This window comes from Vespa velutina, chromosome 2 (assembly GCF_912470025.1).
Source record: "Vespa velutina chromosome 2, iVesVel2.1, whole genome shotgun sequence".
NCBI lineage: Eukaryota > Metazoa > Arthropoda > Insecta > Hymenoptera > Vespidae > Vespa > Vespa velutina.
The window spans coordinates 9,759,350-9,775,739 of NC_062189.1; the positions used below are offsets into that span (position 1 = coordinate 9,759,350).

The 16,390-nt window shown below is 28.5% G+C and overlaps 2 protein-coding genes across 7 annotated transcripts in view; one reads left to right on the forward strand and one right to left on the reverse strand.

The window, feature by feature from the left end:
- Positions 1-16,390, reverse strand: part of LOC124946622 (probable glucarate transporter) — a 19,978-nt gene continuing 3,588 nt past the window's right edge. For 3 of the 5 annotated variants that reach the window (XM_047487523.1, XM_047487526.1, XM_047487521.1), the window contains exons 2-10: positions 10,963-11,091; positions 10,715-10,838; positions 2,318-2,470; positions 2,089-2,199; positions 1,617-1,779; positions 1,312-1,513; positions 906-1,184; positions 589-786; positions 1-490 (exon numbers count right to left, since the gene is read on the reverse strand). In XM_047487523.1, the coding sequence (XP_047343479.1) occupies positions 303-490; positions 589-786; positions 906-1,184; positions 1,312-1,513; positions 1,617-1,779; positions 2,089-2,199; positions 2,318-2,470; positions 10,715-10,838; positions 10,963-11,091 (1,547 nt within the window). In that variant the 3' untranslated portion in view covers positions 1-302. The remainder of the gene's footprint in view (positions 491-588; positions 787-905; positions 1,185-1,311; positions 1,514-1,616; positions 1,780-2,088; positions 2,200-2,317; positions 2,471-10,714; positions 10,839-10,962; positions 11,092-16,390) is intronic. The other 2 variants (XM_047487524.1, XM_047487525.1) reach the window with 1 other exon arrangement.
- The window catches only part of LOC124946621 (UNC93-like protein), a 13,641-nt gene continuing 12,355 nt past the window's right edge, over positions 15,105-16,390 (forward strand). Inside the window, exons 1-3 of one of the 2 annotated variants that reach the window (XM_047487519.1) lie at positions 15,105-15,251; positions 15,331-15,568; positions 15,845-16,052. The gene's annotated coding sequence lies outside the window, so the exon portion shown is untranslated. The remainder of the gene's footprint in view (positions 15,252-15,330; positions 15,569-15,844; positions 16,053-16,390) is intronic. The other variant, XM_047487518.1, reaches the window with a different exon arrangement.

Below are 16,390 nucleotides of genomic sequence, written 5' to 3' on the forward strand. Positions count from 1 at the left end.
TTCATTCTTCAAAGAAATACTTCCCTTTATTTTTTCATTTTATACATCACGGTTTGATTTGTCTTAAAGCACAAGTCTTTGTTTAATTATAGTATCGGTATCAGTTTTGTTCTTGATGTTAAAAGTACCGTCTTGACTTTGAAGATTTTGGAGATTACATAATTACGTACGTGATGTACTTTGATACGCGTATAATTTAATTTCTTCAAAAATAAATGCAAGAGTAACTACTAATAGTTCTTCGTTTTCCTTTAAATGAGGTGCTCATTTTTAATACTTATCTTATCGTTAATTTACCATGATCATAATTGCGAGTTCTCATAGTATGGCGGTCGAATGGATAATCGAGGAAGTTCTATTGTCGAAGAAACGTGTTGGTCTTCATCGTTGACGAATGTGCTATTGTCGTATCTAGTTTGATCTTCGATGTTCTTCGTTTGTTTTACCGGTCCATCCATTAGAAACATCGTCAGAAGAAACATGATTGAACCTAATAAATAAGATACACATTAGATAAGAATCGGTAATAATTTTCTTCTTTTTTCTTTGCATTTATGTTTGTATCGAAATTTCATAAATCATACGTACTTATGCCGTAGAAACCAGCGTAGAAAATGTAGAGGGATTCCCGAAAGCCGATAGCTAACCTGGTTGGTTCAACGAGTATCGGTAAATTACCACCAATATTGTTCATTACGAACAGAAAAACACCTATAGTCGTAGATCTTAAGTTCAACGGAACGATCTCTACTACTATTGCAAAAACGATACCGAACCACATCTCCGCTGAAATAAACATTAATGTTTAAATGTACTGTAATTTAATATTCTTAAAAGTCGACGAGTGATAGAAATAGAGCAAAATACGATTCATAATTTGAGGAAAGATAAGAAAATGATTTTACCAAAGAAATATGAAAACCCGAGGGATAACATAGCCCAACGTGGTTCGAAGTAGACTGATCCAAAAGCTGGCGGTGTCGCTATTAACTGGCTGATGGCCAAAACTGCCACACGTGATCTGATTCCCATTTTCGCGACAAATTTATCACTGACCACACCTCCAACGACGACGCCGATGCTGCCGATGACAATGGTCACCGCAAAGAGCCACCAGCCGAGATCGTGATCCGGAAAATAATCGCGATAATAAAGATCACAATTGTATGCAAAACACATGCCACCTGGAAAAGGAAAACTCCTTTTTATTACCATTTTGTTTTCAAAATATTTCGTAAGACATAAAATCGTATTTGAAAGAATAAAAAAGAAGACTCATGGATTCGATGAAATTTAATTATTACTCTTTACCGCAATGTCTGATGCTGGCAGCGAGACAAAGGAGTATTATTCGTGGCTGTAATATCACTTTCCAAATCGAGATCTTTTTTTCTTTGATCTTATCGTTTTCTTCGCCAATGGTCTTCCTTTCCGGTTCAGTTAAAGTCAGACCGGTAAGAATTGCGATAATGATGCCGACTATTCCAGCTCCGTAGTAGCAGACTCTCCATCCCTAAAAAGTTTGTGATAAGTAATTAAATATTATACATTATGCTTGGTTTATTTCATCTTTTAACTAAACATACGCGTCTATATCTATGTATGTAAGCACTTACTAGATCCCAAGCATTTAAAGCTGGAACGTATCGGCCAACCGGAAAGGCAATGCCATAACCGCCATAAATACCCCAATTGAAAATGGACATGACGAGACCACGCTGTTCCTCAGGAAACCAATCGGAAATGAGACCGGTTGCTAGTGGATTGCATCCTGCCTCGCTGTTTGTTCAGTCATTAAAATACAAATAATCTATCTATGTATTTGAGTTCTATGAGACGCTTAACGAACACGAATTATAAATACGAATTTAATTTCTTAAGTAACGCTTGGCAAGATGATAAGTACTAAATGTTATGAATACGCGCTGCAATGTCAAAAGGGTTTATCTCAAATGATAAAACAGATCTTACAACTCAACGTGAATTTAATTTGTCTGTGAATCTTAAAGTATCATGGGAACGCGATTAGACAAATTTATAGATCAATGATGTGAAGTGAGATCTTGTAAATAAATAGGTAAAACTTACCCAGCAGCAAGAACCATCCGAAGGACAACGAGATGCCAATATTCTTTCACTGCTCCCATTAAAACGATCGCCAAACTAAATACCAGCGTGCATATTGCTAAGAGTCGGACCCTGACAATGAATCCAATTGTCTTTATTTGCTTTTATAATTTATAATTTGATTGCTTTTATAATTTATTTACAGAAAGAGAAAGACTTTTTAATTTTATGACTGAAACAAAGTATTTACCTATTGAATCGATCGGCAGCGATGCCTAAAATGACTCCAACTATTGTAAAGACGGCAATGAAACTTGGCCCTGCTAAGATTTGGTAGTCTAAGCCGAGACCGCTGTAGTTCCATTCGCAATAAGAAGAACCATTCAGTTCTAAAGATTGACAGCTGCGAAACAAAATTTAGTGAAATATATACCTCTAATTTTGTTCAAAGCTTAGCTGAGTAACTTAGATTACGAATAATAATAATAATAATAATAATAATGATAATAATAAATGAATATTATAAATATCTTTGTAATATAATCTATATAATTATATAATTTATAATATAATGTAAAATTGAGTTTTAAAAAAACACATTAAAAATCAAATATAAAAATTGAATAGAAAAAATTGTAAAAACCGAACTTTCTATACGAAACAAAACAAAAGTGATTAATGCATATAATATATCTATATTTAATTACTTATTTGGCATTATAAAATGGAGATGTACAAACTAAATATCACAGCAACATTACTACATTTCAACCACCATAACTATAATATAATCGACAAATTTATAAATAACAATATAAATGAAGAAAGATATAAAAATAAAATGGCAAACATATATATCAAATCACAAAGGAATACATAAACACCAAGGCATCTAATAGATAGTTAAAGAAAGAAAACATATTTGCTGAAAAGGATAGATTTATGATATCAATACAAGCTAATAAACACCAGAAATTACTCTAAATACATAATAAAAGACTACAAAATTCAAACAGATAAATGGAGGAAATATAACGAACAGCCAGAAATTATAGGTCTTATGATAGGAGTATACCTGACAAGAAACTATACAATTAAACACAACAACGTAGCCAAATATATATATCACGAGCTAGTACTTAAACACAAACTTATAAAGACACACATTCCAATATATAAATACACACCTTTATACATACTAAAAATTTAATATACAAGACTATATTGGAACTGAGATATAAACACCGATAAAACAATAAAATGTAATTGGCCAGATATCACAATCATACACAAAAGACAAATTCATAGAAATATCTATAGCAAATTCATAAAATTTAGAAAAGTAGTACACAGAAAAAAGACGAAAGTACAAAAAAATACAGAAATACATATCACTAGCAGAAAAGATCAAGAAATAATGGAAAGTATAAAAAGTTACAATAGTATTAATTATTCTTTAACCAGTGGAATTATATCAAAATCATTACATAAGAAGCTAATAGATATACATCCGGATATATACATGGTAATACAAAAATCAGTAATTTTAACATCTACTCACTTTGATTTGAAAATTTTTCATTGACACTACCCCCATTATAATAGCTAAGAAGTGCAGCTTGACTAAAAAAGTTCACTATATATTTTTTAAAAACCAAGCTGAATTTCATGAAAAAACAAAATAATAATAAAAATGGCAAATTAGAATAGAAAATAAAATCAAAAAATTAAGGCACATTAAACAAATCACATGGCAAAATAAACAAACAACATCAGAAATATTAGATATATATAAACAATAATTAGCAGTCTATTTAACACACTTCAAAAGATATAAAAAATCCAGTGACAGAAAGAATAAAAACATGTTCTTTTAAACAAATGAAAAATGATACCAGAAGAAACTAATTATTACATAAGAAAGGACAATAATATCACTCTCCAAAAAATAAATTACAGAATTTTGGGAAAATACATGGAACATAGAATACAACACAATGGATCCCAACATTCAATGAATTCTACCAAAAAAGGAAAATGTCAAAAACATGAAAGAACGAGAGGAATATTTCATCACAGAAGAACTTTATAGAACAGTAAAAAATACAGATAATTGGAAATCGTCCAAAACAGATTTTATACAAAATTACTGGTACAAACAATGTATATAAATATCTCACCGTCCGTATAAATAAAATAATAAAAGTGCAAAAAAAATGTTCAGAAGGAATAGCATACATCAAGTCAAAAAATAAACACATAAGACGTGGCTAATTAAAGACCAATTACATGACTGTCTATCTATTTTGCAAGAAATAATATATTTATAGAAGAGCAGAAAGAATGCAAAAAACATAGACAAGGACGTAAAGCATAATTAATAATAACATTATAATAAAGCAAATGACAAAAGAACTGAAAAACTTCCACATTGCATACATTAATGATAAAAAAGCATTTGACATAATTCCTCACAATTGATTCATAAAAACATTATAAATTTATAAAATATACTGAATCATTCGTAAATTTCTTGCCACTGTCATGAACATGAAAGGCATGGTTAAAACAATCATACATTTAAAAACTGAAAAAGAAAATATGCAAATAGAAAAAATTAAAATTAATAAAGGAATCTTCCAAGGAAATTCATTGAGCACACTATGGTTTTACATAAGTGTCAACCTTGCATCGAAATTACTAAATAAAACTACATACGTATTCAATATCAAAGATAAAGTAATCATAAAATAAATCATTTGTTGTACATAGACAACATAAAAATCTATGCAAATGCAAAAACACAATTAAACAAAATTGCTGAAGATAACGAAAACAATTAGTAAAGATATAAAAAAAGAATTTAAAATTAATAAATGCGAAGTAGTACATATAAAAAGATGAAAATGGCAAGAAGAAAAAAATAGAAATATTAAACAGTGAAATTATAATTAAACAGTGAACTAAATTATAAATAGATCAAAGAATGACTGAAAAATACATATAAAAACTGCCTAAAACTTCTAATAAAGTCAAAACTACACTTTAAAAAACTATTTAAAGCTATAAAAAATATTAAAGCTATAAAGAGTTAGTATTTGTAATACTAACTTTGACATATTTATTCGGCATCATGAAATAGTCAGAAACTAATACTACAGAACTCAGAAACAATAACCAAAGCAGAATTAATAAAACACAGAAAACCTCCCGTATGCATGCAAGGAAAGAATCATATTAAACATAAATATACCCAAATTATATATAAATAAAATAAAAATGTTAAGAAAATACTTTCATAGCAAACAGACCTAACTGCATAAGGAAATAAGCAGTGCAGATAAAAATTACATACCCTTAAATTTAGCAAAAATTGCAATACCGTAACTGATACACAAACAGCCGAAGACAAACTAAAAATGAAGAAAGATAATTGGACCAATAAGGCTTTATTATGGTAATACAAAAGTAAATAATAGCTATTTTGAACTATAGAAACGCATCATTAAGAATAAAACAATAGTAAATGATCGATGCAGAAAATACTACATATTTACGAAACAATGAATACAGGAGGATATAAATTACTGGTAGGAATAAAATATATCGAGAGGCACAATAATGCTGCAAAAATAATACACTAAGCAATAGAAAACAAATGTAAACTATATAAGGATAATGTACTAGGCAACAAATATACATTCAATATAGTATTTAAGAGCAAAGAATACAAATTATTCTGGGATATAACAATACAATACAGATAAAATTATATTATACAATAGATCAAATATAATTTTAAAGACGGAATATAGAAGATTACATACATCATAGACATAACTATTCCGTTAGATAACATCAAAATATGAAAAATATATATATAAATACTATTGTATATACACCGCTAGCAAAAGACAAAATATGGAAATAAAAACAAATTTCATATTATTATTCATAATTTCAACCATAGATACAACAACCAGATTATTTATACAACATCTAAGATAGTTTCGGCTAAACTCGGGCATACATAGATATATTCAAAAACTTATCCTAAAAATATGTAGCATAGTTATACTCACATATATTCACACACAATTATAAGGAACAGTAATATTAAACACGGTCGAATATGTTAGAAAGATATAAAAAAAAGTAGAAATAGACAAAAACATAATGTAACTTGCCAAAACGATCAAAAATAGTTTTATAATAGCTTATCAATAATAATATTAACATAACAAAAATATCCTCAATAAATGAAATAGAAAAATACTGATCCAATATTTGGTAAAAAGAAGAAAAACGCAATAAAAAAACCACAATGATACAGCACGAAATAAGGAATATGTAAATATGTAAACAACACAAACAAATAAGATAAATAAAACAGAAGCAATAAAAAATACACAAATGGAAAATACCATTAATAAACAATATATAAAACTGCTAGTACAAGGATTTCTTTGCCACATATGAAAATTTAACACAACTATTTAATTAATGCCTGAAAATACTAAATATGCAAGACACGTCAAACTTCCTTACATTAGGACTAACGTTCCTAAAATAAAAAAAACCAGCGAACTATCAACCAATAATCTGTCTTCCTACAATGTACAAAATACTAACTGCAGTAATAATTAACAAAATGGAAAATATTTAACACAAAACTATATCATTGCAGAAAAACAAAAAGAATATAGAAAATCAAGCAAGAGATGTAAGGAACAACTAATTATTATAAGACCAAGTAATAGTTAATCTCGCAAAAATAAAAGAATTATTAAAAGGCATTTGATAGCGTATTACATACATGGTAAATACAAATTTTCAAATATACAGAATAAGTGTATAGTAATCCATGTATTGTCAACAATTATCAAATCAACATTGAGCATTCAAGCGGAAAAGAACAGTATACAAAGCAACAAAATTCAAATCAAAAGAATTTTTTAAGAATTTTTTAAGAAATCTTTTTTGCTTAATGCAGTTAATCTATTATCATATCTCTTAAACAGTAATAAATATGAATTTATAATTATACAAACAAACAATCAATAGAAAAATTTAAATCATCTATTCTACATGAATGGCATCAAATTATATTCAAGTATCAATTAACAATTACCATAATAATTTATATTCGATTTTTTCGTGGATTCGAAATTTGTATAGATTTTTAGTACAGATAATAAAATGACAATCGGACTTAATAAATGCAAAACATATTCAATAATATGAAGCCCAGTACAAAAACATAAAGGATATAATGAAATAAAATATATTGAAATACATCAAACACTAATAATCAGTCAAAATCAAATAACAACAGACATAAAATAAATTTAAGAAAAAATTAAAACGAATTTACAAAAAACAACTTATTGTTCTGAACATTGTAAAAGTAGTAAATATATATGTAATACTACTACTTACATACTCTTTTAAAATAATCAAATGGACAGATATAGAATTCGTCGCATTAAACAGATTAATCAGAACCACTGTAACAAAATACCAATTATACTATAAAAAGTTAGCATTAAAAATATTTATACTATCAAGATAACAAGAGGAAGAAGCTACGTAGATATAATAACATCGCACTATCAACAAATAAGTAATCTAAGAAAATATTTCTATAACGGACAAAATAACTCACTACACTAGTTCATCATCGAAATAGATCATGCGCTAATACCATTAAAATTACACAATCATTAATATAAATCAGAAAAAAACATAATTATAAATACCAACAAAATACAACTATGGAAGTAAAAAGAATTACTTGAAGAACACATAAGATAATTAAAACAAGAACACATAAATGTAAATGTCTTAAATCAATGGCTAATATAGGGACAAATATTTGTAGAGACAGCTACAAATAAAAAAGGGCTTACGATCGCCATCCATGTCAGAATGATTAAATCAAAAAAGAAAACGTATATTTCGAGACAATATAATAATGAATGACAGATGCAAAAGTTGTCATATAATACTAGAAACAATAGGGCATATCACCAGTGGATGTCTAACATTTACAACCAATAAATACACAATCAGACATGACAATATTTGCAAACAGGTATATATATCATAAGCATAGTAACACAGATTAGCGAACAACATTATCTAAGTTATATCATTTCGAAAAGCATCATCAGTGCCACATATGCATTGGGTTTTGAAAGTACATTTCTTTGTAAATCTTAAGGGACTATATCTATTTAGAAATTGTTTTTGTATTTTCTAAAGTTTTAAAATGTCAAGAATATATCCTGAAAATTACACATTGAAATTTATAAAATTGACAAAATTATAGAATTCTGAGTAATATGCGTTCGAACATATGAGCATTCGGCGTTACGCGCACAAAAAACCCGCATTAGTGATATTTTGTAAAAATATGTGATATACGCGAATGATTCCGAATGTCCAGAACAATAGTACATCGATTATGAAATATTACTGCAAATATTATTATATGCACTTTCAACAAAATGCTGCTGCATATTTGCTGCTGATGCATTCATTAAATACTTAAATTACATTGCATATTGCGAGTACCAAGATCAAGCTCGCATCGATTCAGTTGAAATTCGAACTTAGGACGCGACATATAAAGAAATAATTTCTCATAGACATCAACAATACTCTTTCCATGAAGCTGTAATTATTACTGAGGGTCTATATGGTCTCGGAATTAATAACTAGATATATAGTTAAAAATCTTCACTTAAAAGCAATAGTACTATACTTAAAACACTGTTTTTGAAGTCGGTAAATATGGAAAACCCCTTGATAGAACACCTTTCCAAATTTACGCAAAATATGCTCAAAAATATTTAAAAGTCGTTGATGATCTTACTTTCTTAAATCAATTTTTCATATTTGAGTTTCAATTTGTCACCATTTTGTAAAAAAAAAATCGATTTTAAAAATTGATTTAAAAATCATCTTTCGTGTTAATTTGAATAAACCGTTTTAGTTTATGATTTTAAATGGATCATTTCAGCTTGAATGCCAAACATCTCCAAAAAAATTTCTCTTTTGTCAATGACCATATTTAGTGTTTCAATATTTCTAGATGATTTTTTTAAGATTCTCAATACATATATCCTTAAGTAAAAAAATTTGTGCTATTTCCACCAATCTGAGAAAAAAGAATCCAAATTTCATTTTTGTTCTAGAGATTGTAGGAAATATATAAAAGGTCCTTGTTACCATCTGTTTAACATTATAGTAGTTTATTGAGATAAATGAAGATTAGATCTTAGAACATCGAAGCAGAGTCTGTACTAAGTGAAAAGAGAAATTTGTAATCAATCAATTGGAATTGCTTCAAAAGGGATTATAATCGCTGGATTATAATTCCCATCGTAATATAATAAATATTCATCGTAACATAAAAAATACGATAGATTCATTACATTTGGAAATTCTTATTGTATGAGTACACTGTTACAAAGTGTATCTCAAAGATGTCTTTGTTGATTATAAATACTATTGATTACTAAACTTATTATTGATTAGTTGAATTTTAATTCCAAGTACATTTTAAAATTTAATATAAATTTGTCTATGAATTAAGCTAAACACGTTTTAATCGAACAGATTGTATGCGTGTTCATTATAAACCACCAACGTAGTAAATAAACAGATATAAGTTGAACAAATTACGTAACCAATAATTTCATTTATGCATTTGTTGAATCTTTAATTTATACTTTTAATACAAGCAAAAATTATAAATGTTTATAATATATTTTATATATATATTTTTTTTAAATATACATATAACTTGATTTTTTCTTATATGAAAGTATTAAAGCCGATATAGGCAAATTCAAAATATCCTAAATTTTTCTTGTTATAATCACTGTAAACAAAAATATTATTAATATTCCAAGATATATCGATGCAACAAATCTATTATACTTACAGCATTGTTTCTTAAAAATATTCAATTGTTCTTAATTTTATATCATAATAACATTCTTGATTTTATCAAGTCAAGAATTCAACAAGTTTATAGTTCTCAATTTTATAATGCATCTTGGAAGATGAAAAAAGCAAGGAAGAAAATGTATGATATATGTATGACATTCAGATATTTGTATGACATATAATGTATAAAAATAATATTATAATATTTTTTAAAGAAATCTATTGAAATTTTAATTTATATTATAGATACAAAAGTACATTATTATTAGGATATAAAATCAGAAAGACTGAATATTTTTAATACTTATCTTCTTAAGTAAATCTTCCGTAACGATAAATTTTAGATATTTTTATTCACAGTGATCACAATAGAAGAAATTTAAAACGTTTTGACTTTATCTTGATCTGCTTTACAACTTATGCAAAACGAAAAAAATCAATCTTTGTGTAAAAATTTTTACCATCATTATATATCAGCTTCTTCGAATCATATTCCTCCTTGGGAAATTTTTTTCTGTCATCAAAAATAAACAAAACATTCACACTTTCTGTTTTAGATGACTAATACGCAATGTCGTTATAAATGTATGTTTAGTTATATATGATTATAAGGTTAGATATAAATAGAGTTATACATATACATACATACTTGTGATAATTACTCTATAAATTTTTTGTAAATCTCACTTACTAAGTCTCGTTCTGTGCCTGTTCGCATCTAATCGGGAGTTCGATGAGTGAAAGAGTACTCGAATTCAATTGGCAGGATATGTCGCCATAGTGTAAATCTTCAGCGGTCGCCTTACTCGTAACACCTTCGAAAGAATAGAATGTATTTATGTAACATGAAAAACGATTCGATTGGATTAACCGAAGGCAATTAAATTTGTTCGAGCATCAAGAGAGAAAAAAAATGAGAGGAATGGAGAAAATTCTTACCGATCACGTAATGTCCCAACTCGCCGAGTACGTATCCGACCGAGACTATGGCCAAGGCGTAAGGCTTATATAAAAATCGCAGCTTTTGTACAGCTGTATTGAACATCTTTACCTGAAAACGACAAGATTCTACGACAATAAATTTATCGCTTGTATATAATCAATGCCTAAAGATTGTATCATAAAACTCTTAATGTTGCAATTAAAGCCTCTAAATGTAAGATAATCTAAAGAATACGTATTTACTTTTATATATATATAAAAAATAAAAAAAAAAAAAAGAGTGAATCTCCTTTGTGATGGCCAAATAAAAAATACATATATTCAAATTAATAAAAATGATACATAATGGAACATAATGTAATGTGTGATGACGATCAATTTTTGATTGTCTCAATGTTCGATTCTACAAACGTGACACGATGACGTTCTCTCTTATTATCTTTTCATTGGGTTTTTGTTCCATATAACTTATACTATTCTGCGGACTGTTCAACGATTGTACTTCTCTTTCCTGCATACATTAAATAATATGATAAAAATAAAGTGAATAAATAAATAACAATTCATAGAATTTTTGTCATTGTTTTAAACAACATGCACACTCACACGAATCACATGAACAAAAAATGATATCTTAAAAATTAGTCGCAATACGAGATTTTTTACACATTGATCTTCATGATAACACGACGCAACATCTATCAATTGTCGGCGTAATCACAATTGTTATTTGCATTTATCTTATGCTGTTTTTTTCATCTCTATTCCTTATCCGTATTGATCATTTCTTGAGTATTCGACGGTTCTTTGCGTCAGATATATATTTTCTTATTTATAAATGCTGCATCAGAAATGATCAGAATAACAAATCAATTTTTTATATCTTCAAAGGCTCAAAAGATTACACTTTTAGTATAAGTATTATATATAACTTAGCGTTTGTACTTTTGATCCATTTCTAGTTTACTAAATCCGCGGACATTTCTTCGAGATTTAAGCAATAAGATCGATCGTTGAACGTTGATAAAATTTTAGTATCAATGCTATAGCATTACATTACATATTTTCGTTTCTTTAAAAGTTTACATAGTCATGTAAGCAAACTATCGGGAAAACTAATAATATAATAATCGACCCAAGGAAGGTGAAACCTGTCATTCGAGAAAATTATCACGTCGAAAATTATTACGTTGATCTTACAAAGTGCTTCTCACAATTTCGTAAATCGACATTAATAAATCTAATCTCGTCAATTTTTCATATTTTAATATCTTCGTATTATATTATATCTTATATGTATTATATACATACAAGATCTGTTATTAGAAAAAGAAAAATATTAAGAAAATTTGTAGTAATTACAGCAATACAACTTTATATGATATTCGATAGGACTGAAAAGATACGGCATACTGAACATTCCTAACGATAGAGCGATCATCATTTGTTAGGGAAATAGTCGAGTTTTTTTGGATAGAACAAGAGAATATAATAATTATCAGACGACTCATTAGCATGAACAAAGAGAGAATTATCATTCAGTTCCCAACGATAAAGATTTTATCCATTATTATTGATGTCTTTTTGAGTGATGACGCGTGTTCATCACGTTATAGAATTTGTTTCTTTATGGTTTTAATTTACAAAGACTTTCTGTATTAAGTGGCAATGAAGATTCTCTTTTTGTCTCGTATAGACTTTGAATTATCAAAGAGAATATGATTCTTAGATGGAAAATCGAAATGACCTCCGTAATGTATGTAGGTTAATGCGGTAATATTAGAAAAATCCAATACAAGAGGAGGACATGCTCATACAGTGTATGTACATATCTATGTAATACATGAATGTATGTATAATTATCTTGACAAACGTTATCTTGGACAACCATTTTCACCTCCGTAAATTAATAAGAAAGAGTCGACGAACGTTCGTATTATTATTATTCTCTAATATTAACAAAAGAACAGAACAAAGAATCGTGCAGGCATTCGTGCCCGAATGCACGCGAGTGTAATCAAGTTGAAGATGTGCAGGCACTTGAAGACGTGTTTATGCTCACCTTGAACCAAAATCGGTGAGACGGAACAGAAACAATCATTTTTTTATTAAAGTTAACTTCTTTTTCGATTTTTTCGGGACATTGTTAATTATCCAACTTTTAATAAATCTTTTACAATCCCCATTGAATATGCACGAAAATTGATTCTAAGACACTCATTTTTATGCTTGTTGATTATTATTAGAAGCTATTAATTCCGAATGAACCATGATGATATTTGAATAATATTACATTTTAATATATCTATCAGTAGTTCGAAGCCTTTTGTTTAGTCTGAGACAGTGCCAATTAATGCTTATTCGCAATTAATCGAAAAAAGATACCTACTTCTAAAATGTCTAACAACGAAAATCTTGAATGAAGATTATATCAAACAATTATGTAAATTTTGGAATAATTAAACATCTTCTATATGGTCGGTAGAGCGTGCATTATAAGACGTTTTAATATTGATAAAATATTAAGACTATCCGTTAATAACGCTTCGTCGTTGATTTTTATTATTTATCTGCATGTTAAGAAGCAAGAGCGAGACGAATGCAACGAAAAATTGAAGTTCAGCATAGGTTGAACGTATCAAGCGAACGTTTCCGTTCTTCCAGTTCTTTCCACGTTCAATGCGTTGTTAAAAAACAACAAGGAAAGAATCATTGTAAAATTCGTTATGCATCGTTGAAAAATGATTGAGCATTAGCTAAAGCACGTGTCTATATTACTCTTATGCGTTCAATTATGCGTTTGCACGTGTTCAATTAATAGTTCGGATAACTCTTTTTCTCTCATCATTTAAAACTATTATAGAAACCCTGTGTACTGCATTAATCTTCATTGTCCAAACTAAACGCCTCGCATGCTTGTCACGTGACGTCGATTATCAAGCACACTTCTTTTCTTCCTCTTTTTATTCTTACGCCTTTCGAGGAAACTCTTAAGCGACTTAGATCGTTAAATGAAGTGGGTGACTCGCTCAACGTTTACGACATGAAGACGTAACGAGTAATAAACATTTTTTCAAATATTATATTATTAGACCACTTAACGAATAAATCCGGATATAATTACAACTCACAAAAGTCAGTAATATTAGAATTAGTATTTCTTAGAAAATGACAAAGAACATAAAAATATATTGATTGTATTTGTCGTAATAGTTTCGTTTTATAAATAAATGAATTGTTACTGAAGTTATAAATATTTTTAAATAGGCCCTATTTCTATTCACAATATATGTACATATTCAACATCAAATCATCAAATAGCTGACTTGAATTTAATCTATAATTCATATTCGATCAATAAGATAACATTCCGATGTGCCAATTACAATGGTGCAAACATATTTTAATAAAGACACGTTTTAAATGAAAATTTATTAGGTAGGCATATACTAAATGATGTCACAACTAAGCATTTATAATTAATTGTGTATGTTTAATTAATGCGCTAATTATCCAATAGTTATAGCCATAGATATGATAAATAAATTCACTTGTAAACTCAATCATTCAGCCGTACATGTTTTATCAAAGTACTTGAATTTTTAAAGACGAGATTTATCGATACAGAATGTTAATGTCGAATCTCGTTAACTTCTAAGATATTCTATTAAATAAAAAATGAGCAAAAGTAAAAAATAAATAAATTGATACTCGATCAGGATGTTTCATGAAAATTTATTATCATCTTTCTCGCCCGATTTTTTCGATACTTATTAATCTAAAAAGTCAAGGTAAGTCAGAGAACATATCCTGCATGAACGTGCATGTAATAGGCAGAAAGAAAAAAAATTACAGCGAGTGCAAAAGTACGATCCTTATACCGAGAGAATCTCACTCAACCAGTATTTGCATACATACGTAGCTGCTTAAGAACTTTTCATTTTTTATCAGTAGAATCATCGTTAATTTCATCTCTATTGCTTTCTTACATCATATCATTTATCAATTACGATTGATCGGGAATTTTTGTCTAAAAAAGAAAAAAAAATTCGCGAAATTTATTTCACTTTTATCCTTATCAATAAAGTTTCTCTATTTTATCAAGGTGTTTGTTAAATCATTTCAAATCGTAATATAAATTGCATCGCATTGCGGGAGGCCGATCGCATATACATTGGCAATGAGCGACTTAATAGCAGTATTACGACTCGAGCGAGTCAGCGTTTGTGTCTTTACGTGTCGTTACGTGTCGCGAGTATCTGATAAATAAAAGGAAGAATTTAATCGTAAGATTTACATTGTAATGAATATAACTAAATAATTATATTTTATCAAAATAATTGTTTATTCCCGTTTATCTATTAGCAAATTATATGCAATATGAAGTTTTCTGGACGACCTTGTTAATACTTTCACGACTCACGGTGCACCTCGCAAATAGTGCGGAACAAAGTTAACGGATATGGTGGTACACACCCACGTAACGTTTCATGAACTTCTAATCTGTATTTCGATTTGATTTGTAAAAGATTCATCCTACACGGATTATGTGGATTTTTTTATGTAAATATATAAAATATGCGTCTATGTCAAACGTATACTAGTAAGTATAACAACTAGAATTAGAAAATAAATAATATACGTATAAAGATAAAAACAAATAAATATATGAAATAAACCTACATCTACGCTCTGTAGTCATACGTTATATAGTTGCGATTTAGAGATGTTCAACTATTTTCAAGTAAAATATAATAAAAGCTTAACGTCTTTACTCTGACTAAAAGAACAGTCACAACGTGTCTTTCAAGTTTCCATTAGTAACAAATAGGAGGTATTCGTAATCTTGAACAACGCATAAGAATAGATATGCCTATAGGGATGACTAATGTGCGTATGATCCAACTACAATTCACATGATGTCTTTTACCGAGCATGGAATGTCTGTGCAATTAACTTCGATTGCGATAGCGAGCTCGAAAGACAAACCATCCTGTCACTAATTATCTTGTTTTCTTTCAATGAAATTAATTTAAAGAAATATAAGAAGAGTATAATCAAATTCAATTTGATTAAATTGATAGCAGGTTCGTTGTGCACGTTTAATGTTTAGGTTAAAATTTAAAATCTGTTATTTGATACAACACTTCAAAAGATCACTTCGCGGTAATACGCAAATATAGTTTAGATCGCAGCCACACGTTGTCCAAAATATGTCGACAGAAAACAAGCGATACGAACGCCATTTCGGTCTCGTTTGTGCTCATTCAATAGCACCTTAGTTATTTAATTTTTATGCTAAAAATTATAAAAATCTATAACAGTCAACCTAAATAAAACTGATTTACATTTGCTTTTCTATTAGTTTAATTTTATTAACTTTATTTTAATTTAATATCTATCTCAAATGAAAAAAAGAAAAAGA